This window comes from Anarhichas minor, unplaced genomic scaffold (genome assembly GCF_050575085.1).
Source record: "Anarhichas minor isolate MPS153535 unplaced genomic scaffold, ASM5057508v1 ptg000017l, whole genome shotgun sequence".
Lineage (NCBI taxonomy): Eukaryota > Metazoa > Chordata > Actinopteri > Perciformes > Anarhichadidae > Anarhichas > Anarhichas minor.
The window spans coordinates 9,038,314-9,063,487 of NW_027466463.1; the positions used below are offsets into that span (position 1 = coordinate 9,038,314).

At 44.5% G+C, this 25,174-nt stretch overlaps 2 protein-coding genes across 4 annotated transcripts in view; one reads left to right on the forward strand and one right to left on the reverse strand.

Moving 5' to 3' along the window:
• On the forward strand, nt 1-21,138 carry mrtfba (myocardin related transcription factor Ba). 3 transcript variants are annotated; one of them, XM_076093316.1, is made up of 18 exons: nt 1-154; nt 4,520-4,607; nt 6,810-7,045; nt 10,048-10,125; nt 10,689-10,754; nt 10,887-10,942; nt 11,059-11,134; nt 11,355-11,540; nt 11,745-11,917; nt 12,067-12,210; nt 12,313-12,560; nt 13,047-13,218; nt 13,882-14,874; nt 15,037-15,147; nt 15,675-15,824; nt 16,013-16,147; nt 16,281-16,341; nt 16,595-21,138. In XM_076093316.1, exons 3-18 carry the CDS (start codon nt 6,892-6,894, stop codon nt 17,104-17,106), a joined length of 3,315 nt encoding a protein of 1,104 aa, XP_075949431.1. In that variant the 5' UTR covers nt 1-154; nt 4,520-4,607; nt 6,810-6,891; the 3' UTR covers nt 17,107-21,138. The 3 variants fall into 3 exon arrangements, with proteins under 3 accessions (XP_075949431.1, XP_075949433.1, XP_075949432.1); XM_076093318.1 differs by having other exon boundaries at nt 11,355-11,516; XM_076093317.1 differs by lacking the exon at nt 4,520-4,607.
• Nucleotides 19,160-25,174, reverse strand: part of LOC142951642 (uncharacterized) — a 21,740-nt gene continuing 15,725 nt past the window's right edge. The window contains exons 6-7 of the mRNA XM_076093319.1: nt 22,338-22,464; nt 19,160-21,908 (exon numbers count right to left, since the gene is read on the reverse strand). Of these exons, the coding sequence (XP_075949434.1) occupies nt 21,800-21,908; nt 22,338-22,464 (236 nt within the window). The 3' untranslated portion in view covers nt 19,160-21,799. The remainder of the gene's footprint in view (nt 21,909-22,337; nt 22,465-25,174) is intronic.

The following is a 25,174-nucleotide window of genomic DNA, read 5'->3' on the forward strand; positions in this document are numbered from 1 at the left end:
CAGTCGCAGCCATTTTACTCCGCGAAATAAACTTCAATCCCACAGCTAGGGGGGGAGAAAAACAACATACAGAAGATAATTCCGCTGACACCAATGGACATCTTACTGTGAACCAGAGCTCGGACAGGTTTGGGCTTCGAGGCTTCACATTTCGGTAAGACCACAGCCCCCGCGCGACGCTGTCTTGTTTTTAGCATGTTAGCGAGCTAAACCCGAGCTAACTGTGAAGAAGAGGTTGTTGAGAATTATTCGCGGTATGCAGACAGAGACAGCGGACGAGGCTGTGCGGTAAAAACGTGGACGACAAGGGTTCCACTGTAACAAACGTCGAGGTATGTTTAGTCCGAGGAATGATGTCCACGGAAGCGCATCATCGTCCTTTATGATTGGTGGCGTTACTGTCCCCAACTCACCTGTCAGATTTAAAGTAGCGCTAGCTAGCCCACGTTAGCTCATCCCACACCCACCCATCTCCTCCACTGCGATAACAGGGGCTGTGGTGGAGCCCACGGCCATGTCACTCAATAATAACTTTAAAATGTGTTCATGCTGTTTGAACAAGCTAGTTGTCACGTTGTTATTTGCGAGTGCTGTGTTCGTGTGCTGCGTGTTTATTTCAGCCATTTGCTCTCTGGACGTTGCGGCATGGCAGACGGTGTAATTGTGAATCTGCAGCCGTCTTACTCAGGAAATACTATCCACCACACGCGCTGTGTAATGAGTTAAAAATGAGTAAAATGTGAAAGTAATTATCCCAATGTCCTCTCCGATTACTTCAGAGTGGAGTTTCCACGTATGAATGAATGAATAGTACCCTATTTGTGTCCACACATCTTAAAAATGGTGCAATATCTGACTCTCTCTCCCCCCCCCCCCTGCAGTGATTGTGGTAAATCAGACTGCACTGAGTTGCAGGAGTTAATAGCCCTGTCATGCTACTCTCACTCAGAACAACATGCCACCCGGGGCAGTTCTTTCTGATTTGTTTATAGTCCTACTTTACATTACCAGCCTACATACTTCTTCATCGCAGGCTGCACTCACTGTTGAAGTTTGGCTGTGTAGCTTATTCTCTTAGCTGAGACTGTCCCATGGTGTTTGGCTTCCAGCCATTGATCCTTTTGTACCGTTTCTTATTAGAAGTTTTTTACTTCAGCTAAGTCCACAAAGGCAGGAAACGACACCACGTGTGTGTGTGTGTGGGAACAGAGCAGAACAAGTGACTAGTGAAAGAGCCACAGTGATGACATCATTTCTGTCTTATCTCTGGATAAAAGAGGACATTTTTGTTGTAACCAGACGTGGTCTATTTAAGGCCCAGGATACTGCAGACTGGAGTGGTTCTCATGCTCTGTGCTTGTGTGTGTATATGGTACAGCTAGTTGATATTAGCAATGTTAACTATCCAAATATTATTTATTTGGATGTGAAACCCTTATTATACATCATAACGGACACAATGGATAAGATGATTTTCTAAGACGATTCCCAGTCATCCAGGACGTAACTGTAGAATATCTAGTTTTTAGACTTTAGCTTTAAGATTGTCGGCCTATTTGTCTTTTACAAATGTGCTGCCTCAGGGTTTCATCACATGTTCTGTTTTTCCATAGACAACTGTCAGTGGTGCGTTCATGTTGTTTTAACAGAAACCAGACCTCATGACAGTTTGATTTATTAGCTCTTCGACTAAGGCGGCATTTTTCAATTATCTCATGCAGTCATTCACAGTGCATCTCCGAGAAGCACAATAACATTGTACAAAAACTTTTACCTTCATTTAAATGACTGATTTCACGTTGAGCTACATTCCTGCTAATTAACACACATTTGCTTCAAAATGAGACTTAAAGTAAGATTCTCCTTAACACACATTCAGTACATTTTCATTTGGCAAAATAAGTAATACACAGTATGTTACTCTTCTTGTCTGGACCGCGGCCGTGACATTCAGGAACGTTTTTCCCGGGCTCATCAGAAGGGTGCTCGCAGCACAGCCCTAGTGTGCAGAGACCAAGTGGTGGTATCTCTGTGTTTGTTACTGAGATACGTTCCTATTCCATTGAATGGCTTCAAAATTATTCACTGATTGTTTTGCTGAAAACAGGATTATGAAATAATAATAATAATAATTATTTGGATAGCGCTTTAAAAGGTACTCAAAGGTACTTTACATGGTAAAGACAGAAACAATAAAATACTGGTTAGACGTTGAATATTGTTTCACATCCTGAATCCACACCCACATGTGAGGTTATGTGTTTTTCATTGAATCCTGTCTTAAAACACTCAGGCAGATGTTTGCCCTGCAGTAGAAGGTCATAAAGCCTTTCAACTGCACTGCACTGTGTCTCAGCCAAGCCTTTTATATTGTTCTGAGAGAGAAAACCTCAAGGGGAGTAGACACACCCAGATACTGTCACTGCACTGCTTACATGTTGACTCAAACCATTACCTAGTTGAACTCTGATCCTCTAGTGCTGCAGAAAATATAGCACAGATGAAACCCAACGCCAGTTTTTGTTTTCAGTTAATCACAGAATCCACCCTGGTTGATTTGGCACGGCCTGAGATGACCGCTCCACAATAAGCGTCGGTAATGTCTGTGGAGGAATACCTTCAAACCACCATCAAACTGAAGTCTGGGTTAATGGCCGTGTTAACCAGAAAGTATTTTTAGCTTTTCCAGTGAGAGCGCAGCGATAGGAAGATGGCTCGGTTAGTCAGTTTGTTGCCTCTTTTGACTTTTCAGGCACTTACAGGTTGTCCACTTTGAGTGACTTTCTAAGTATTTGACCGATACTCCGACCGCCTCGCTAGCTGTTCAAATGCTGATTGAAGATTTTTATTGCCTTCTGACAATCATTGTCTGTGTGGCGCTGACTCCCCATACCGGTGTTGTTTTGTACTAAATGCAATAAACAGGGCGCCTCAGTTATGTCTACGTGGATCACTTTCTTCCTTTGTCTGTCTCAATGACATGTTGACGAGACCAGGTCACGGGTTGTTGACGACACATTCAGCAAGAAAGCCGACTACGTGCTGGCAGGAAAGGGAGGCGAATGTTCGCATGTGGTTGCACAGTCTAATGTTGATCATTTGCCAAAGTGTGGGGGCCACTGCAATCACATCACCTGTGTCAGGTTTGAAATACCAAACGCACCCAGTGGCAGAAAACAACAGCACTGCCTCGCAGCAGAATAATATAATAGAGCCCACATCTGACTCTAGTAGTGCGTTCACTGGTTTGTGTGTGTGTGTGTGCTGTATGTATTACCCTTTGATGAAACACACGGTGCTTGTTGCCATTAAAAAGGAGCAGAGCAGCAGGCAGCGCCCACCATCTGGATCCGCTCTTTGATTCTGCTGCTTAAGCTCTGCTGTTTATCCCACAGCGCCCCGTCAGCCGTGACAGTTGTTTGTTCCTTCGTCTCTCTTTTGCAGCCCACTTTCTCTCGCCCTCACCCGCTCACCCACCATCGTTTCGCCCCAACACACATATACACGCAGCATGTAGTGCTCTGACTGTTGGAATCTGTCTGACTTTTCCTGTCTTTTATTCCCGCCAATTGAAATTAATTTACCGTCAAATCAATGGTTTTCGACGAAGATGTGTTTTACTGGAGAATACTGTATTTCTTGAGGAAATGTTCCAAAAGCAGTATCTGGAAATCATAGCCCGAAAAACAGAAGCACAATATGTATGATGCTGTGGTCAGGGAAGAACCTTCCTAAACAAACATGACGTACAAATATCAGATATGTAGTACAGGACCATTATTTGCCCTGAGTGTCAGTAAATTGACACATCAATAAATGTGATGTGTTGTCCTGAAAGCTTCTGTGTGCGCAGTGGATTGATTTTTATTTTCCGATAGTCTCTCTCTCTCTCTCTCTCACTGCAGCGTGATGCGGCACTACAGCTCTTTGATCACCCGTACGAAGATGTTTCTATTGTCTCTGCACGGATCATCCACTTCCATTGTCATAGAGACCGCTGCAGGTTTTCCTAGCAACCCGTGAACTTACATTTTCAGACCTTGAGTGTCGGCCAGTTTCATTCAGGCATCTTTTAGTGGTACTCTTCATCTGTTTTATTCTCCACTTATCTTCAAGCACACTTATGCAAGCAACATTGGTGTCTGGTTCGGCACTGTGTGTTTGTGTTTTTATCTCACTATTTTAAATGTTTAGTGTAATATCACATCAGTTTCTTGTAGTTGCTCCTCCTTATGTACTCTTTAAAATGTATCCACGGTATTTAAAATGTATTTGTGGGATGTATAATACCGCAGCTTTTATATGTATGAAATATATTGTCAACTTCCAATGACAAAAGTTATTTCTGGGCCGAGTCGTACCTACATAGACTCACTTTAGAGACTGAAAATGAAGACGTTACAGGACTGAACATGCATCTAGAGGTAAATCCTGCTGGCTCATCTCCTTGAGTTGCGTTTGTGATACTCATGTCTGCTCCTCTTTCTCTTTCTCTCTCTCCCCCCCCCCCCCCTACCAGGTTTGACTCCATGGCTTAGCGTGGCTCTCGACAGCCACTAGCCTGAAAGTCTCTTTCCTCTCTCCCTTGCTGTCCTCTGCCACTACAGGTAGGCAATGGCCTCATCGACTGAAAGACTATTATTATTATTCATTCATCAACAAGTAGTAAACAATTGCCAGCCAAGCCTTCTTATAGTTGAGGATTATTCTGCAGTGAAGAATGAAATCCAGTATCTGCATGGTTGCTACATGTCATTGCTCAATGCTCTCCACTGAAAGACAACCTGAGAGAGATGACTGTTGACCAGAGTCCATGCGTGTAGACTCTCTAGCGGCTTTGGCTTGGCCTAGAAAAGACAAAGCGAATGGCCTCACAGCACAGGATGCGTCCTTTGATCGTTATCTGAAGGAAGTACACGCTACAGAGCAGGTCACTGATGCGGCCACTGGAGATCTGTTGCTGCAGTTCTGTCGCAGAGAACATCAGCACCTGAGTAACGTCTGCAGCTCAGTGTCTTAGTGGCACTTCGTCACCATTAAGGGGCCAGAAAGTGGCTGCGGGTCAGATGCCAAGCTTCAGGGTCATTTTGCAGTGGTCGCCAGATTCAACGTGAACCAATTCTGATTGGCCGGTGAATGCCAAGTGAACCGGGTTTGACTCTCATGTCAGTACTCGATGTCTGATTGGTTGGTCTGAATCCACGCTCCCTGAAATGTCACAGATGTTATAGCAGGTTACAGTTACTACAAAGTACACCAGAAAGTCCTAAAGACAGAGGCGTCGCATCTAAAACTGACTGTGAAATACTTCCTTCTAGTTCCATTCATCATGTAAAGTTCATCTGGTTCGAGTGTTTATAATTCTGTCTGTGAACAGCGTCCCAACAGTACAAGAAGCTCACGAAACTCAACAGGTGTGTAGTTGAGATCAAAATGAAGGTTGAGTTCGTAGATGGGCGTGGTCTGAGAATGGGGCCATTGTCTCCTCCACTTTATGCCCCTGGCAAACTTTAAAGGTGTGTAGTTGACATTCAAATTAAGTCTGAGTTTGAAGATGTGTGTGTGGTCCGAGTAAGGCCTCCGGAAGAAAGGAGGGGGTATGAAGTTGGGAGGGGGCCCCCCAATTTAACACTCCTGGTCCTATTTGGCGTCGCGGCTGGTGTGACCTGTTGCAAGATGGACTTTAGTTCTAACAAGTTTTGAGTTTTATGCCCTTATTTGTGACATGCATGTTCATGTATGGCTAAGCTAATTATATATAGTTTAAAAAAATAATTTGGATTGTCATTGGTTGTTTTGATTGTTAAAATAAATAAGGAAAAAAAGATGGAAGAAAAAGCAAAAATATATTTTTTGTAGAAATAACATACCAGTCTTCTTTTCACTTACTTTTCCAGAATTCCAGCGGCTTAATTAAGTTTTCTTTAAACATTTTCTACCCACTTTCTGTTACCACAGAGATATTATAAACCTGTCATTGAGAAAGACCATGTTTAGTGTAAACTGCAGTGATCACTAGTCAGAGAAAACCCATACAGATTACCGTACAATCATTAAAAGCAGAACACGAGATGATGAAACATGGGCTTTAGGACTTGTTGTGTTTGGACACATGGCATGACCTCAGCAACCAGAATGGACAACATTCAGACGTGTTGAAACCCAACGAGTCCAGTTCGGTCCGTAGTCTCCCTGGTCCGTCTAATGCCTTTTGGCACTTTGAGGACCTACAGGGAGAAATATCAGCAGCCATAGGAACAAAGTGGTTCTCAGCCAAGAGCAACACATCAGGGTGGTTAGTAAAGAGTGCGGAGGTCCTGTGGGTGCTGCTGAAGAGCGATAAATAGCATGCATGTCCAGACTGCGCAGCCTGTCGTCTGCTGCTTAAGAGGCTGTTGGGAAGCCATGGATACTGAACTGTTTGTTTTGCTCCCCAAAATGTTTCCGTTCCCCCTGTTTTTGAAACGGCCACAGCGACGTCATATTCCAGATTATGTCTGAACAGAGAGAACATTCATGGACAAGCTGGCGTTGTTTCGCACAAGCAGCAGTTCGAAGCGATTATTCACTATAATAGCCGACCCAGCTCGTTTAATGAATAATTCGGGCTGTGACTGAGCTCTTCCAGATGGCCCAAATGAAATGCCACCCGTAGCATTTCACCAGTTTGGTGAAGTAGTCATACCAACAGGATGATGGTTGTTATTCTGAATTACTGACGAGGAGCCCTCAAAATATCCCTGAGTGTAGTCGTCCTACATTTCCCTCAAACTCCTCACTCTCCCTTCTTGTTTCTTGTGTCCACGCAGGTTGCGGCAAAACCAGAGGGGGCCGTGACCCATACCCCCCCACCCCCACCGTCTTGTTGCTTGCCTCCCCTCCCGATGCAACATGGAGCTCCAGGTGTCCTACGGGCTGCTGGGAGCAGAGGGGGATTGCGAGATGTCGAGTCTGCTGTTGCCCAGTCCCCAGAGCGAGGCGGTTACCCATGAGATGGAGGAGCTGTCGCTGCAGCCTCTGCCGCCACTCAATGAACGCAAAAATGGTGAGGAAACACTGCCGAACAAGCCCGTCACGGCACGCCGAGACAGGAGATACATTAAACAAGCCACCATGGTGAAAGAGTGACCAAAAGAGATTTCAATTTTCAAAAAATCGAGAGAAAAAAAAGTATTGGGGGTTAAAAATGAAATCCCACATACATCAAACTCAAACTTGACAGCTAATATATAATAACATTATGCTCCTTGCCTGTTGTTGCAACTCCTCCTGCATGCTGACACTCACAGCAGCCCCGTTTTATACCCTCAATGCTTATATGGCCTCCACACTATTCATGCGTGCACACAGGCACATGCTGCATACCTCAACTATTAAGTTCAAAATGGGCCATAAAAGTGAGTGAAACTTCCATCGGCTTTTTTTTTCAACATTATTCCAGCATCTTCATCATGCGAGCCAGCCGACATGTTGGCTTCTCATTAGACTCACGGCGCTGGTGTTGCTCTGGCAGCCGCACGGCCCTGACTCAGACACTGATGGATGGATATGCGATTACCAGGCTTTAGGAGTGGGGTAGATGCTGCCTTTGCCAGTTCCTAATCGTGGCTTAAGACGGTTTAGGGAGATCAGTTCAGTGCAGTCACTGTGATATTGGTCACCATGCTTATATATGAAATCCAGTTTGTCAGATACAGTCCACAAAACGCAGAGTGTTCAGCCAGAGCTGTGAGATTAAACACTTTTTGGGTAATTCTGGGATTTTGTGCTTTTGTGCACGGCGGCGGCTGCTGCTGTCTGCACCAGAGCACAATAACGATGACTCGACGGTGGAACATTTTTCTTTTTTGTGGAATGTCAACAGCAGCAGCGCCCACTCATCATCTCGGCTTTTGTCATTTCCCTTCTAGTGGGAACACACACCTCATACTTTCCATACTCTGAGCCATCCCCAGCTCTTTGCCAACCGCAGAGTACCCCCCTCTCACATGTTGGTTTTAACATGCAGGTGTTAATCTGTCCACCATCATGACAGGTCCGAGTGTCTAAGACCACTTCGGCTGTGTACAGCAGGAGGCTGCAGCTCAGAGAGTCTGGAGGGAGAGAGGAGAACTGCTCGGTCAGCAGTCTGGGACGTGAAGGCTCGGGGTCTGTTGTGACGGGGAATGAGAGTCTGGCCAGAAAGAGATTAGCCTATTATGTGAAATCAATATTATTATTGATGACCGCAGAGCCTGCTAAGAGGATGAAGAAGTGCAAAAAAGTTAGTAAAAAGTTAGTTAGGGGGGTTACTTCCCAAAGTAGAAGGCAAACTTCGCGAATGTTGTCTGTAATTAACTCTGGAGTTATTTGTGGTGAGATTTTAAATGAGACATGTTGTCGATGAAATCACAATTTTATGCTTTGGCTGCTTTTTTTGACGTAAGCGTTCGACACACATGATGTGTTCATGGACCGTTGGAAACCATAATGACTGTTGAATGAGTGTATTCCGTCATATGGCCATCAGTGCTCCAGTAATAAAGAGGAAAGACGACAAGTAAAGACGAAAAATGTTGCGAAATTCCCCGGAGCTACCGGCCCTAGCATGTACATGCGCTGCCGTTGCCTCTTGTTTCCGGTCTTTATGCTAAGCTAAGCTAGCTGGCTGCTCGCTCTTTCATATTGACCAGACGGATTTGAAAGTTCATCTTCCTATTTAATGCGCAACAAGAAAACAAATAAGTGTATTTCCAAAAATGTCAAAACTATTCCTTAGTAATGCATCATGTCATTTTTATACCACTTATTGTTTGCTTCCCACATGTCATCAGCTGTGTTTTGCCTTGTCTTATTTCTATATTATATTAAACCCTTTAAATCTACTTCAGTTCACTTGTTAACTGCAGTGGAAACAGACATGTTTCCATGCTAGCCTGTGATTCCTCCATTGACCTGCTGACTGCGTGCCGGTCACTGTGTGCATAAACAGCTCAGTCATGTCATCCGCCTCTCTAGTTCACAGGTCAACATGTGTGCGTCAGGCTGAGCAGCGTTTCCCGGAGGAACTTAGGACAATGCCACTGACTGGAAGTCTATGTCACCTTAAGCAAACACGTCCCCTCTGCATATCTTTCTCCAGCTATTCAGTGTAGTTGGGGTCCAAATTAGGCCTGTGGCGATCGGATCGTATAGCGACAATTGAAGGGATGGTTTTCCCTATGCCGATATTAGCTCATTGTTACTATGAGAACTAAGACGTTATAAAAATAATCTCTAGCATCTGCTCCGATGTTGAGCCAGAATAGATTTCTGTAATTGTTTAACCTCAGCCCTAGTTGGAATTAAACCTCCAGTACGCCTTGTATGCAAAAGGTTATGTCATATTGATGTGTGACAGTTTGGGGGGGAGATTAAAAATGTGAAGTTGGTTGGGCCACCTGTTTCCTGTTGGACCAAGAGAGCTACTGTTTCCCTGTAAGCTTTGACGCATCCCTTCATATGAATGGAGAAGTGTCTATATTCACAGCTCATATTTAATTTGTGCAACTCCTCCCACTTACTGTGGCACATCCATATGTTGTAGGCCCTCTAACAAAGTAACGCTAACGCTATAAAACACTGGTCATCTTTTCAGCTTGCAGACGAAGTTGTTATTGTCCTTTTGTCTTTAGTCAGTGCTGACTCAGACTCTCGACTGTTCCTCTAAAGTTACAAGGAACCCGTGTAGACGTCGCATCAGGCTGCGTTGGGATCGCCTACAGCCAGGAAATAAGCCGTCCCAAACTGGCCGAGAGAGAGAGGGGAGTAAGAGCAGGGTGGTGGGGTGGTGGGGCGGTGGGAGGTGGCCCTGCTGTAAAAAAAACAGTCTGGGAGGATTGCAGGACGGGCCTAATGTTGCTTCTCTAAACCTAAGAAGCTGTGGATTCTTACCATTCGGCTGATCATGTTGCACCGCGGCTGAGAGATGATGCGTCTATAAGTTACATATTTTAGGCTTTCATACAAGACTGTCACCCTGGGGTGAAATGGCTTAATCACTCGGTTGTATTTTGGACTGCTCTATAGGCCAGGACTCTCACACTCAGACAATGGCCTATACGGAGGTAGAGACCCCCACTGACCGCTGCACTAGGTTCAGAGCAGGTGAGCACTCCTCTTCTTTGTTGTTATTATGCTCATTTTTCCACTCGAGTAGGCATATGCTGTTGCAGGCTTGTCCAGGACTTCTGGAAGTTTTTGTGGGTTAATAAAACAAAAGCCCACCTTTCTAAACAGATGGAAATAAAGGGATGAAATAAATGATAATGAGATCTAATATTTTGGTGGTGGATGTCCGTCTTTGCTTCTTCTGATTGCCTTCCACCGTTGCTTTGATTTTGGGGTATCAGTGGTCCAGATGTAAACAGCATGTGAAATGTCATACCCTGGTAAACAAAGGCTTACATAAACATAATGAAACACCATCACATCCTTAAACAGCTACTGAGGACTTGCACTAGTAAAGCCCTCAGGATAAGACTGAAGTCTGTTCCCTTCTCAGCTTTTTAAATTTTATTCCCTATTTGTACACAATACCTCATTGTTCTGTCTGCTTTCACTCATTTGTCTTCTCATGTTTTTTTTTACTTGTAGAACTTTATATTCTATGTACTTATATTACAATCCAAATCACTCTGTTTTTCTTTAATAATATTTCTTGTTTGCAGTCCTGCAGTTGAGGCTTCAGCAAAGGCGAACCCGGGAGCAGCTGGTGGACCAGGGCATCATGCCACGTGAGTGAACTGAAAAGCTGATGCAGTGTGTATGATGGCTGAGATAATCAACATGTTTTCTCTTTTTCTAGATCGTTTGTTTTTAATATTGTGCTCCGACTTTTGCATTTATGAAAATGTAATGTGTTGCAGCTCTGAAGAGCCCGGCAGCTTTCCACGGGCAGATTCGCAGCTTGGAGAGAGCCAGGGTATGTTGGAAACAAGGTGCTAGCTGTGGACTCGAGAGGCAGAGGAAATAAACTCCTGGACCGTTGTGTGGCATGAAGATTCAGATGATTAACTGACTGCCTGTCTTTCTCTTCAGACTGAAAATTTCCTCAAGCACAAGATCCGCAGTCGTCCAGAGAGAGCAGAGCTGGTCAGGATGCACATCCTGCAAGGTACTGGTGATCCTCTAGTTCTCACTACCAACACTTAAAGTATTATCTGGTGTTCCATGTGGACTTTGTTTTTTAAGCATAATAGAATTCCAGTTGGCATCAGACACGATGCTTTTAACAAACAAATACTTTTCTAGCCAGCGCCGCAAACAAGAAATTGTCAAACTGAAGTTTTACAGTTTTTTTTTTTTAGTTTTTTAAATCTTTTATTGTTCTGCAGAGACCGGAGCAGAACCCTCATTACAGGCCACCCAGATGAGACTGAAGAGGGCGCGGCTGGCCGACAACCTGAACGAGAAGATCGCCCAGAGACCCGGCCCTCTGGAGCTGGTGGAGAAAAACATCCTGCCTGTGGACTCCAGTGTGAAACAGGCAATCACCGGTGAGACGCAGAGAAACAGTGATGGTAAAACGATTAATGTTGCCGTATTAGACAGCCAGTGCAATTGTTTTTAAGAGCCTTGATGGACAGTATCAGGAAGAAGTCATGTTTGATCAGCCGTGCAGGGAATTGGGACAGAAATGATGATAAAAGTTGTGTATTACTTGCACAGAGATACAAAAAAACAGTGAGTGATTAAGTGCTGGACTTTTTGTTGTTGTCCGTCAGTGGGTACGGTGAATTATCCGAAAGTGTTGGATGAAGACAGCTGCGATGCCCTGTCCCCAGAGCACCTAGCCAGCCAGGAGTCTCAGACTCGTGTCCCCTCTCCCGCGGAGATCAAAGTGCCAGAGACGCCTTCTGTAGTCCCAGCACCACCGGTACCCAGCACCCCGCTGCAGGTCAGATACAGGACTAGTAAAACAAGTGTTTGTGTGTGCCTGCTCTCATAGCCCCGGGTCTCTATACCTTCAAACCTCATAACGGTGTTTATTCGAAGTTCAGCGTTTGCTTTGCAGTGATTGGTGTCTTTCTGTTGTTGTTTCTTCAGACCTTCCCAGTCGCTACTCAAGCAACAACAGACTTTGTGAAAGTGATCTCTGCGATTGAACAGCCTGCCAGCCGCCCAGCTGTCCCTCCGGCACAGCCAGTCATCCCAGCTGCTACCTTAAAGCCAGGCCCAACACTGGTGAAAGTAAGAGCGGTTTTTTACCACCTCTAAATTCAATATATTTCTGTAATATTTGAATACTGCTGGACAGAATGGTGCGTTTCTTTTTGTTTCCTCCCACAACAGCAAAGTCAGCAGAAGCATCCGTCAGAGAAGAGCCGCAGTAAGAAGGGCAAGGAGCCCAAGTCCAGAGTGAAAAAGCTCAAGTACCACCAGTATGTTCCCCCCGACCAGAAGCTGGAGGCCAGCGAAGCACCCATGGACTCCTCTTATGCCCGACTGCTGCAGCAACAGCAGCTGTTCCTCCAGCTGCAGATCCTTAGCCAGCAACAGCAGCATTACAACTACCAGACTATATTACCGGCACCGCTCAAGTACGTACATAAAACATTAGAACTTTGTAATTGTGTTGTTTTAGTTTGGTTTTGGCTCGTCTCCATAGTCAAGTACTGTTGCTTTCAGTGACCCAGAGGGCCATTAGCTAGTTTCCAATAACAACTTTGCATCTAATCATATTAACATCGACCAAGATGTTGCTTCACCAGCTGCTGTTTTCATAAATGTCTCACAGCCGCGGCATGACCGAGCTCCCTTTGAACTACTGCGCTGTGGTTTGGTTGACTGGTTTTGTTAGTGAGGCACAGGATGGATGTTCTGTTCATACTGGGAACAGACTTCCTCTCTCTCTCTTTCCTGCCTCTTCCATGAGCTCTCCGTTAATACTCCTTTGTCCACCTCCCCTCTTTCTCCCACCTCCACTTCCTCTTTTCTGTTTCTCATTCCCGTGCTACGCAAGCACTGTACATAATGTTGGGATATAACAATGACCTCATGTTTTTGTGTCTCATTTCTCACCGAAGGCCTGTAGCCGAGGGTCAGAGCGGCAGCGCCGGGAGCCTTCCAACCTCCATTATGGTGTCTTTGCCCACTGCACCTCCACCTCCCCCCGTAACTCCAGCTCCGGCCCGTCCAAACAACTCGCTCTCAAACCGCAAGCCGGGAGTCTTGCCTGCCAATCTGGAGGAGATGAAGGTATTTGGAAAACCCACTGGTACCAGCATTCCCCTTCACCCCTGTAGCTTGGAAAAGCAGAGCCCAGTTGAAATTATAGTTATGATTGTGGCTTAAAGGCAGAAATTGTCTCAGCTGTTGAAATTGATCTGTGTCGAGATATCACACAGCCAGGAGTAGCAACAATCTGATAAGCTCTCATAAGATCTAACAAGGTTCTGTTTAGTCATTTGGGAAGTTTGATAAAACAAAGAGAACCTGAGGGCACAGACTTCATATTGTTCAACTTCAAATCTCTTTTTCTCAAAGTTGCATTGGTTGAACACAAATATTAAAATTCAGGGGAAAGCAGGAGAAGCGGCTCGTCCTGCTCTGTCCAAAGGTAGTTAAGTCTCCTAACAACAGCACCTCTAAAGCTCACTGATAAACACATTGATTATACAGACAGATACAGTATCTTACTGTTTAACACGTGCAAAAAGTGTAAAAGTTGTATTTCTTTGCCGAGATCAGTGACTTCTTGGAGTCTTGTTGGTCAACTGATGTTCGATTGTCTTTGGACTAAGCAAGGCCGTCTGTTTCTCCCTGCCTCCAGTCTTTGTGCTAAGCTAATCGGCATCAGCTGCACTCCTCCTCTAGCACGAGTCTAAAATTGTTCATGTGATCATATTTGTATTTGTCCAGGTGGCTGAACTAAAACTGGAGCTGAAGCTGCGTGGCCTCCCCGTGTCGGGAACAAAGACTGACCTGATGGAAAGACTGAAGCCTTTCCAGGACAACCACTGCACCTCGGCTCCTGCCACTATTCCCGTCCCTGCCGTCTCCTCCATGCCCATGGAGGTCACCACTAGCAGCCCCGCCATAGTCCTTCCAGTCCAGCAGGTGGCTCCAGAGAACATGAACCCGACTCCGCCGGTCTCACCCGTTCCCACTGATCGCTCGACCCTCCAGCAGGATCTCGGCATGTCTGAGGCTCTTTCTGAAACACAGATGGTGAGCTCTGGCTGGCCAGGTCCACAGTCCTCGCCTCTGTCGTCTTTTCAAGTCCCGGAAGAAAAAGACAGGCGGCTGCATGAAAAGGAGCAGCAGATAGTGGAGTTGATGAAGAAGCTGGAGCAGGAGCAGAGGTTGGTTGAGGCGCTGAAGATGCAGCTGGAGGTGGAGAAGAGAGGCCAGGGTGGCTGCACCGCTGACTCTGTATCTGCCATGAACCCTGTTTCTACTGTCCGCAGCTCAAATGTGGTAAAAATGGAGGGCGCAGTCCTGTCAAACTGTTCATCTGCTGCCGGTGCAATCCCCAACTCTATCCTGGGCATCCAGACTCTCTCCCCCCGGCCAACAGTAGTCAAGTTGGAGGATGTGACTGTTTCTTCTGGCAAGCCTCTCCAGCTCCAGACCCAAACCCAGATCCAGCCCCAAGCCCAGCCCCAAATAATCGGCAGCCCTCGCCCCCTCTCCCAGTCACAGAGAAGTCCCAAACTCCAGACCCAGCCCCAGCCTGCTGCCCCGAGCCTGCAGCAGTTCTTCATCAGCCACCCAGGCGGGGTGTCCCAGGTGCTGGGTCAGCCCCAGACCTTGTTAACCACCACAGGCCAAGCTGGGAGGATCCTCCTCCCAGTCTCGCTACCCAACAGCGCTACAGCAATCCAGCTGCCAAACACCAATGTCAGCCTGCAGGTACGATTGCTAAAAAAAAAAGTAGAGTGACGTCACATGTTGTGGTGCCTGTTAGAGAAGTGTCAGAGCTTGCTTACCTGCTTTAGGGGCTTACTAATTAGAAAACCGGATGTATAGACTCACAATATGTTCTTACACCCTTTCCTCCTTCCTGTTCTTCAGGCCACAGTCTCAAATCCAGGCCTGGTCCAGGCCTCAGCTCCTCAGCGGCAAACCACTAAGAGGGAGACGGCATCCAACCAGCAGTTATCCAACCACAACCCGCTGCTACAGGTCAGCCACGCCGCGCAGTTAGTTGCATTTCTCTGAGAAGTCTCTTATTGCCTTGCCTTAAACAATAATGCTTATCCGGCGCTGTCCGAGGACAGTAATGTGTAATGACGGCAGCTGGAGAAGTACTGCTGTAAAGTTGTCATTACAATTTCCCAGAGACTATGGTGATGTCTTCGAAATTGATTGTAGAAAATAGGGCCTGTTAAAAAGAAATACAGGAACAGACTCGCACAAAGTTGCTATTTTTAAATGTACCCTTGATGTATGCAGACCTTATGATCTATGTTTACCTTATTTAAGAATATTTCATTGGTTTTCACAAAAAAAAACGTTGTTTTTATCCAATTTTAAGCATATTTAATGACCATTTGCATAATATTGTGACTGATGATCCTGACTTGACATTTTCATATCGTCTCATGCCTCGTGGGAGCTAGGAAGGTGTCTGCCCCTCGTCCCGTTTGCTGTGTTTCCAGTTCCTTCTTTAAAACAACACTGATGTTCGCATCTGTCTTGTGTGTTGACAGACTCTGACTATGTGCAGTAACACTACTGGTTTGGAGAGCCAGACTAGGCCTGAGATGAATCCACAGTGTTTCCTGAGAAGTAGCCCAGAGAACCGGGTCTCTCCACGAGCTTCACCCAACCGTCACACCTCCAACGGACCCCTCAATAAGGTATCAGTGCTGAGTTATCACTGGAGGGGGGGGGGGGGGGTTTCCTATCCTACATTCATATTAATTACGCTTCCCTCAAGAAGAGATCATTTACGATTTCATTTTCACAATTTTCCCAACTTGACCCGGAGAGTTTCTTTTTTCATACAGACTGTTCTTAATTCTCCGTCTCTCTCTTATCCTTCCAGTCTTCTTCTCCCCAGCCTACCTTCATCCTTCAGCCCACCTCTCTTGTTCCTCAGCCTCCCAAGATACGAGAGCCTCCCCGCTATGAGGAGGCCATCAAACAGAGCCGCAACCTGCACGTCAACAATCTTTCACAGGTGAGAGACGCACCAGCCCAAACAAACGCACCACCGTGTCCTTCAGAATACTTTCAGAATACTTTCAGAATACTTTCTGTTTTCTTGTTTTCAGCAGCCTTCAGTCTCGTAACCTTGTCGACTGTCTTTTCAGGTTCCCACAGCAACCAGCCAGCAAATGGATGACTTGTTCGACATCCTCATACAGAGTGGAGGTAAAGGCACCGACGGCACACACCCCCACAACATTCTGTTCAGTACGAGCATGTTGAAAACATTCTCGTCTCAGGCAAATGATGAGGAAACTGCTTTGTAGGCAGCAACATTTTGAGTTTGGTGACGTCACAGATTATGTACACAGAATTGATTATGAATCATATCAGCCTTTTACATACTCATGATGTCTTACCGAATATGACAGAGGCTACTCTAAATTCTGAAGAGCTTGTTTTTATCCCCCTCCTCCAGAAATCACTCCATTTATCCAGCAGGACCCTCACGTGTCTCACAATAAGACCCTCCCAGTCACGGCAAACATCTCAACCCTGCCGGTCAACACGGCTCTCTCCAGGCCGCCTGCACAGATCCAGCTGGCTCCGCCGCCCACCCTGAGCCCCCTCATCGGCCACGGCCTGCCCAGCCTCTCCTCGCTGGCCACAGACAATCAGCTGGAGGCCTTTCTGGAGCGCACCCTGGCTGACACGTCACCGGCGTCAGACGCGCGCACACGGGGCCTGATGGAGGAGCTGCAGGCCCAGCTGATGGAGCAGCAACCCTACTCGCCCATGGACACGTCAGACTTGTCCTTCTGCGATTCTTCCTCGCCGTCCTCGCTCAACATGGGCCTGTCCGACCCAGGCCTGGACAATATGGAGTGGCTGGACCTCACCATGCCGCCAGGTCCTGCTGGGTCACTCACACCTCTGGGAATGCCAGCAGACTTCCTGGATGCACAAGACCTGCAGCTGCACTGGGACTGACGGAGGGGTGGATGACAAAAGGAGGAAGAGAGCAGCTGAGCCAGGAGTGAGAGATGGATGGATGAAGAGAAGAGGAAAGGGATCGACGAGGTTGAGTTTCCACATTTTTTTAAAGGGAGAAAACGTGGCATTTTGTGCCATACCACTCTCACTAGTACATCCAAACCATCTGTAATATTCCCACTATACTACAGTGAAGAATGCTGCACAGGCACTGATTCAAGTTGAACTACAAGCAGGAGTTTGCACAGTTATAAAAGAGGGCCTCAAATGGCTGAACAGCCAGAATAACATCATCACTAAGACGAGATCCCCCAACATATGAAGGGATTTTAAAAAGAATTTTACAGGGTCAGAGGTCACGATCACTTAAAGAGACAAGAGCCAAATGAATTCTGGTAGCACGGACTGTTTGTAAATACTCTTTAAACAACACTAAAATAACTGAACAGCATTAATGTCTGACGGCATTGACTGGTTGTCTTTCAGTGTGACCGCTGCATCTGTTTGACTGTGTAAGCGCAGTAGCTACATGTCAAAGGGCAGACGTGGTGTCATGTGTGTTCCACTGGAGCATATGGAGCCTTTGTAGGTTATAGAAGCTGGTCATTTACAACACAATAAATGTGTCGCTCTAAATGGCAGCTCACAGACTACAGATGTAATCTAGTAATAACAAATGGAATTTATATTCTCAATAAGGATTTGAATGAGGCTCGGTCTGGGACGTCCCGGTGTCGGTGCAGCCTCAGCTGCTGACCTCTCCCCCTGGGGAAGCTCAGACTAAACTAAGTCTGAGGTGCTGGACGGTCAAGTCCGTTTGTTCCCTTTTATGATCGGATGTTTTAAAGGGATTCCTAACTGAGAGGAGGTCACGCCTCCGTTCACACTGGTCCAGTCTACGACATACTGTACAGCACGCGTACGCTGACTAATCTGACGTGTTGTATCAGATGTTTCCCTTCTGACCTTTCACGACCCCCTGCGGTCAAGCTGACGAACCAATGACTCTAAAGAACAAAAGACTCGACTTCAGTCGGATGGCGAGAGGAGGAAGCTCCTCCGTCTATGTGAGAGCTATGCACGTGAGGGGCGGAGAGATCCGGCGATGCGCCTCATTCACCTCGGAAACAAGGGAATGCAAACTTTGCATACCCGCGGTGATGCACAGCTAGGATCGTGGGGGCCAATTGCTCCAGAGGTGCAGGTGTTGTCGTCCAAGTATCTTACTTTGAATGTAATTTAGACAAAATGGGGACTTCGCTCACAAAGTCGGCAGCTTTTTCTCTTCTGATAGTAAACTGACACAAAGCGGTGGAAAGGGAACAAATGTCGGTTTATAAGCCACGCAGACGCATATCCAGAAGAGTTGTGAACTGCAAGTTGTATCAAGGAGGGAAGATGTCGCTGGAGGAGATGAGCTTTATATCGAGCTGTCCTGCTGTATCCTGGCACTTTGTGTGTGTGTGTGTGTGTGTGTGTGTGTCTGTCTGTGGAAAATGATTGCATCACTAGCCCACAAATGTGCTGGTTAACAATTCCCTTTAGCCGATCGATTAATCTGCTTTAACAGCCCACTGATTGAGTGACCAACCATCATTTGGATGAACCAGAATACTCTTAAGTCGGGCTGGACCAAATACTTTCATTCATAACATTCAGATTCTAGATCAACATTTTAATGCTGCACATGTTTTCTTTTTAGTTATGTTTTCTTTCTGCACCGCTGCAGACAAAGATGAGGCTGCGCTGATATTAACAGTATCACTGTGTGTAGAATTAGATCCCACTGGTGGCTACAAAGGGTTGTTTCCGACCCGTGTGACCCAAACGTGAAAGATTTATTGAAAAAAGATGGATGTAATCGTTTCCAAAATTCACATGTTTTTAGCTAACAAGATATTTTGCTGAAATCCATATTTGTTGGCGTTGAGCCTTTAAAAAATGTTTTCATTGTGGTCTAAAGCGGTTTACTCTCCCGCACGCACCTGTGTTAATGGAGCCGTCTAGCAGTAATCTGACAGCACCTTAAACTCAGACATTTATATAACAACAATAACAATGTTTATTTAACAATATGACGACAGATATTTAAAGATTCATTCCAAAACCTCAACAGAAGCTTTAAATAAAAATAGCTTCAGTACCGCCCCATTCTAAAGTAATATTTGGCTGAGGAAATAGTCTCTCGTGATGCATCAGTTACTGACCAAGGGGATATGTAAGAGGTGTGTGTGTGTGTGTGTGTGTGTCGATTTGTCTTCCCGTCTTCTGCATGTACACCTGTGACTCTGTGTGCATGATTGTATTCATGTTAAATCACGGGCCGTCTCGAGCTCGTTGCCCACGAGTTGTCTGAAAACGATGTACTAATATCTATGAAATCAAATCATTCGGTTGACATGTTTAAAACCAAACTCTTCAGAAGGCTCCTGATGACTGTTTCCTGTTTTTTTTTTTTTTATTATTATCTGTGTTGTTCAGTTGGTGTCCTACAGTCAAAAACGCACCGGCACCTTTGAGGTGTGATGCACAGTGAAGAGGGCTGAGCTACTTTTAAAGTTGTCATGAATTCTAAATCATCATTATAAACAGATTGCATCATATCCCACTAGTTAGATTTCAAACCTGAATATTGAGTTACTGATTTAGTGTCTCAGTTAAGGATATTGTTTTGGGTTTGATGCGGTCTCACTGTATGGCACTTTGAAACACGATAGCTTTTTTACTTGTCTTTTTTTCACTTCCAGTGAAATCACATTTAGCGTTGTGACTTAAACCTGTTGTTGCGTCCATGGGCTCTAGAGGGCGCTGCCTCTCTGCTGTTTGGGGCTCTTTTTTTTTTTTAGCACAAAAACATTTAAATGAGGCCGTTTTTCAACACAAAATTGTAAGAGATGACCTCATTCTCGTGCTCATTCCTGGTTGGTGCACCTTTGGTTGAGTTGGGGTGCTGGGACCCTGAGTATCGCCGAGGGTAAGAATCACTAGTGGATTCATATGTTTCCTATAAGATGACGAGTTGAAGTGTTTGTTTTCTTTAGTCAGCTTTAAGGCTGACACATTTAATATTGTGTTGCCAAAAAAGGGCAGTGGAACATATCACATTTTGTTATTTTTCTCACATTCTTTTGTATTTTTCACTTCTTCTGCGTGGTGAAAATGAAAAGACAAAACATTTAATCTTGCTTTCACGCCGATGTAAAAGAGGATTCCATGTGTATATTCCAGGTTTGCAGAGTCGTTTCATTACTTCCTTTTCATATCAGACATGCACAAACGTCTTGGCTGCGTTAAATCTACAGGTGTATGTGATCTACAGCTTAAAGCAATACTGGCTGCTCTCCTTTTGATATACCATCACGTCTACATGGTTACCCACACGTTGCGAAAACTCTCGCTGCCCGACCGGTGCTAACCTGAACCATTCACGGCCAACGCCTAACCTCAACCATCTTGAGGGAGTTTCACAAACTTGTGGGTTACCTTCTAGACGAGACCCGTGATATACTGTACTGTATGTCACATCCTGCCTTGATTTTTCATAAAACCTTTACAGTTTATAAGTTCAAAAGCATGTTTGAATAGCCCTCTAAAGTTGGTTTGTGGAGGCATGGTCAATCTGAAGAACCCTTAAGGTTCCTGTCAGCTTCTCCACGTTCATAGTTGGAGTCAACAGGTGTCGGCTCAGGTTCCCCCGTATTGACTCCAGCTCTCCTGCGTGTCCCACTTCACCTGCAGAGTTCATCATCATATAAACATTTGTTGGTTGAGAAGCTGAACTTAAGAGCAGACCAGTCGATGTATTTTGGGGACATTTACATCCGTCATTGTAGCCGAGTCTCCACCGCCCATGCTATGCCTCTTGTTTGTATGCCATATGTTTTGCACATTGTGTACATATTTATATAGATGTAATGCATATTTTTCTACATGTGTAACATCCATGGGGTCTCTATAATGTAAATACTCAAAAAGATGTATATAAGTACTGTATGCCTTTCTGTGTCAATAAAATTGGTGTACTGTGAACGCCTCTACAGAAGTTAATTACAGAATAACCAACATTTCCTATAACATTATCACAAACAATATTTAAAACAGTTGGCGAGAGTATAGAAACAGAAGTGTACAGGAAGGCACAACATTTAAATTGTGTATGCAAACCATTGTTTGTCAGACTTTGCGTTTCACAGCCCCGTATTTGCATCTGTTCACCAAAGTATTTCCATTTTGAGAACATGTTCATGAAGGTCATTCGATTGTTGACAGAAAAGCCAGCGATCCATTTGTTTGGAGTTATTAGTATCTGTCACATAAGCTAGTCTAGACATTCTTTAAGTTAGTCCGGTTTGTATTTGCTTTAAGTAGGTCACCGTGTGAACTTAAAGATAAAAGGTATTCAGGGTGATCAATTGGCAGAAATGTAGAATATCATGAATAAGTATGGCTCACGGGAGAAGTTTCAGTTGGTTGCAATCTGCAACCTCACCGCTAGATCCTACACACTACCGGTAGATCTTTAAGTTATCTGAGCCTTTGTGCTGATTGTACCAGCGGTGTAGTCGACTCCAGCTATATTGCTGAGATCAGCTGTTGAGTCCAAGACCGCGGCAAGGGGTCACTCAGGTATAGAAGCCGTGGATCGTACTGTACATATCACACCAGGGCTGGTAATATAGTAACCTCCGTGTCAAAATGGCTGGTGCTTGTGTATGTTTGCTCGACACTCGGGACACTGGTGGTGGACGTCTCTCAGACGGCTCATGAAGAAAGGGATTAAACAGCAGCCTCCTACACACCTGTGGAAGGAAGGAAGAGAGCGAGGATGCAACAGCAAAGGTGTCAAACTCCCCAACAACGTTTGTTTTAAACTGTAAATCACTTTGGAAAATAGTGGTCAGCTTAAACACATAACATCTACTGATATTACAGATTCAGTAGTGTCAGGTACACAGCAATAACCATCTACAGTTAGCTAACATTAACCATTATCAGCTACTGGCCATACCAGACTAAGTAAGGCTGTAGAAGTAATACCTTCAGGCAGAACCAGTCTAGCGGTTTCCTCCCTGCTCAGCTAAGCTAATTTCATGCACAGACAGACTATTGCCAAGAAAGCGAACAAGTGTTTTTTTTTTACAAAACACCAAAACATTTCATTATGACTAGTGTTACCACTGCAGTCTGGCAAAGTGACATTATCTACAGCCAGGTTCAGAAAGACATACCCCGTCAAGGTGCACAAGAAGCAAATCGTCCACGAAGCGTTGCCCACTCTGCTGCGGGTTTCTGTGAAGACGACCTCTTCACAGGATGGACACTTGGTGAGCGCTGGTGTTTGACCGAGAAAGTCCACTTGAGAGACAGAGAACAACTGTTACCGGCCTAATGGATACTCAAATGTAGACAACTGCATGGGCTTAATCACAATAAACTGTGGGGGGGTACATTTTTATGGCATACTTTACTATGAACTTTGTATGACAATCTTTTACGGCATTGTATAGTATGACTTTTCAATCGTATTCTATACGATACGTCTAGGGCGACGGTGGCTAAGTGGAGAGCAGGGCCGTAAAAGAAAGTCATAGCGAAAAACATCATATAAATAAATAAATATTTCATAGTAAAATATGTCGAAAAAAGTAAAAAAAAAGTCATGGTATAGTGTGTTGTGACGACCCCTCCCTTCCACTCGGAGTCTGTGTCCTGTTTCCTCTCTTTCTGTTTTTCAGGATGTCCAACGTGAACTAATGAGCCGTACCTGAGCCTGCTGAGGTTCCAGCTTTATAGTTTCTCCCCCTGAACATTGGACGGGCTCTTCTTTGGCTGACAAGGCTGCTGATTCGTTTTGGTAGTTTAGTTTATGTGTTCTTTGAATAAATATGTTGTTTATCACTTTTAACTCGTCTGGTCTCCCATTCATGTTGCAGCCTTTGAGCTGGTTTGTAACACTTCACAAACAAAGGTTTTTAAAAAGTCATAGTATGTTATGTCGAAAAAAAGTAATTGGTATAGTATGTCAAAAAAAGTCATCGTAAAGTATGTCGAAAAAAGTCATAGTATAGCATGTCATAAAATGTCATAGTATAGCATGTCGAAAAAAGTCATAGTATAGTATGTCGAAAAAAGTCATATTATACAGGGTTCATACACATTTTGACCAATGGATTTCCATGACTTTTCCATGAATCTAAACCAAATTTCCATGACCAAACATTTTGTGAAATATCGGTGTATACATGAAAAAGTGAGAAAATGTAGTATTTAAACTAACAATGAGAATTCCAAAGCATACAGTATACCTTAAATGACACAAACGAATGAGAGACAATAGTTTGATTAAAAGAATAAACATTTATAAATATACTCTGGTTGACAGACATTCATAACACTGACACATCAATAAGAGCTTTAGTAGGTAGCAGCATCCAGCTAGTGCACATATTGCTTTCTCTTTTGTAGTGCAAATTATTCATTGAACCCTGTTACTGTATGACTTAATATTAACTTCCACTGTTACTGTAAAGCTGTTGGAATTGTGGCCTATCTTCTATTTGCAATTAATATGCATTCAATCCAGTTCAATTATTTAAATGAAAATGATAATACTACTCTGGCTAAGGTAACTTATCAAGAGTAAAATAATAGCTGTGATCTATACACACCTCTGCATTAGCAACCTGCTGAAATGAAGGTACAGGCACCTTAACACTCATTACTTCAGGGTTCTTGAGAGCAGCGTGGGACTGTTGGGACTGTTAGTACACTGGCTGTGGTCATTACAGTGAACAGTGTGATGAGAGGACATGTGAGCCCTTGTTGCTGTAGTTTATCTCCTTGGAGCAGAGGCTGCATTTAGCATACCCTGCCTTATCAATATATTTAAAACACTGTGACAGCAGGAAGCTGTACTCACGTCTGTTTAGACCTCCACCTTTATCCAGGCCCAGCTCCACCTTTATCCAGGCCCAGCTCCTTCACATCTCAGCCCTGCGTCAAGCTGCGCTACACAACCAGCCTCCTCTTCCTGAAGCTCTTTGACCTCATCATCTCATCAGTATCTGGGCCTCATGTTTCGTGGTCATGAAAGTTATTCTGACCACGAAATCATCCTCATTCTACTTTGAGTTAAAAAAACAACCTGCAACCAGATGCGCCGGTGTTCGGGTTTAACGTTAACGAGTGACCGCGTGAACTGAACCGGAACACGGGGGGGGGGGTAAAAAAATCGCTATAATGATGAATGTTAGCAGTCGACAAAGTTCCGCATGCAGTGGACGTTAACTTAACCCAGCAAGTCTTAACTTTAACGGAACATAACGGAACTTAAACTGTAACGGAGGGAAATGAAGACGCTGTAGACATCTGAACGCTTATTGGCCAAGACTCGTCACATCAAAGATGTTCTATTGTGAAGATCACGACATCACCTTTTCTCCTCGTCTCACTCCAATCTGAAAAACGCTGGCTGACAACTCACCGTAAATGAACGACATGAAAATATGAATATAACACATTTCCATGACTTTTCCAAAAGTTTTGGGATTTAATTTTTTTCCAATAACCATTTTAAAATTCCATGACTTTTCCAGGTTTTCCATGACCGTACGAACCCTGATTATAGCATGTCGAAAAAAGTCATAGTATAGTATGTCGAAAAAAGTCATAGTATGTCGAACAAAGTCATAGTATAGCATGTCATAAAAAGTCATAGTATAGCATGTCATAAAAAGTCATAGTATATGTTGAAAAAAGTCATATTATAGCATGTCGAAAAAAGTCATAGTATAGTATGTCGAAAAAAGTCATAGTATGTCGAAAAAGTCAGTATGTCGAAAAAAGTCAGAGTATAGTATGTCGGAAAAAGTCATAGTATAGTATGTTGAAAAAAGTCATAGTATGTCGGAAAAAGTCATAGTATGTCGGAAAAAGTCATAGTATAGTATGTCGAAAAAAGTCATAGTATAGTATGTCGGAAAAAGTCATAGTATAGTATGTCGAATAAAGTCATAGTATGTCGAAAAAAGTCATAGTATAGTATGTCGAATAAAGTCATAGTATG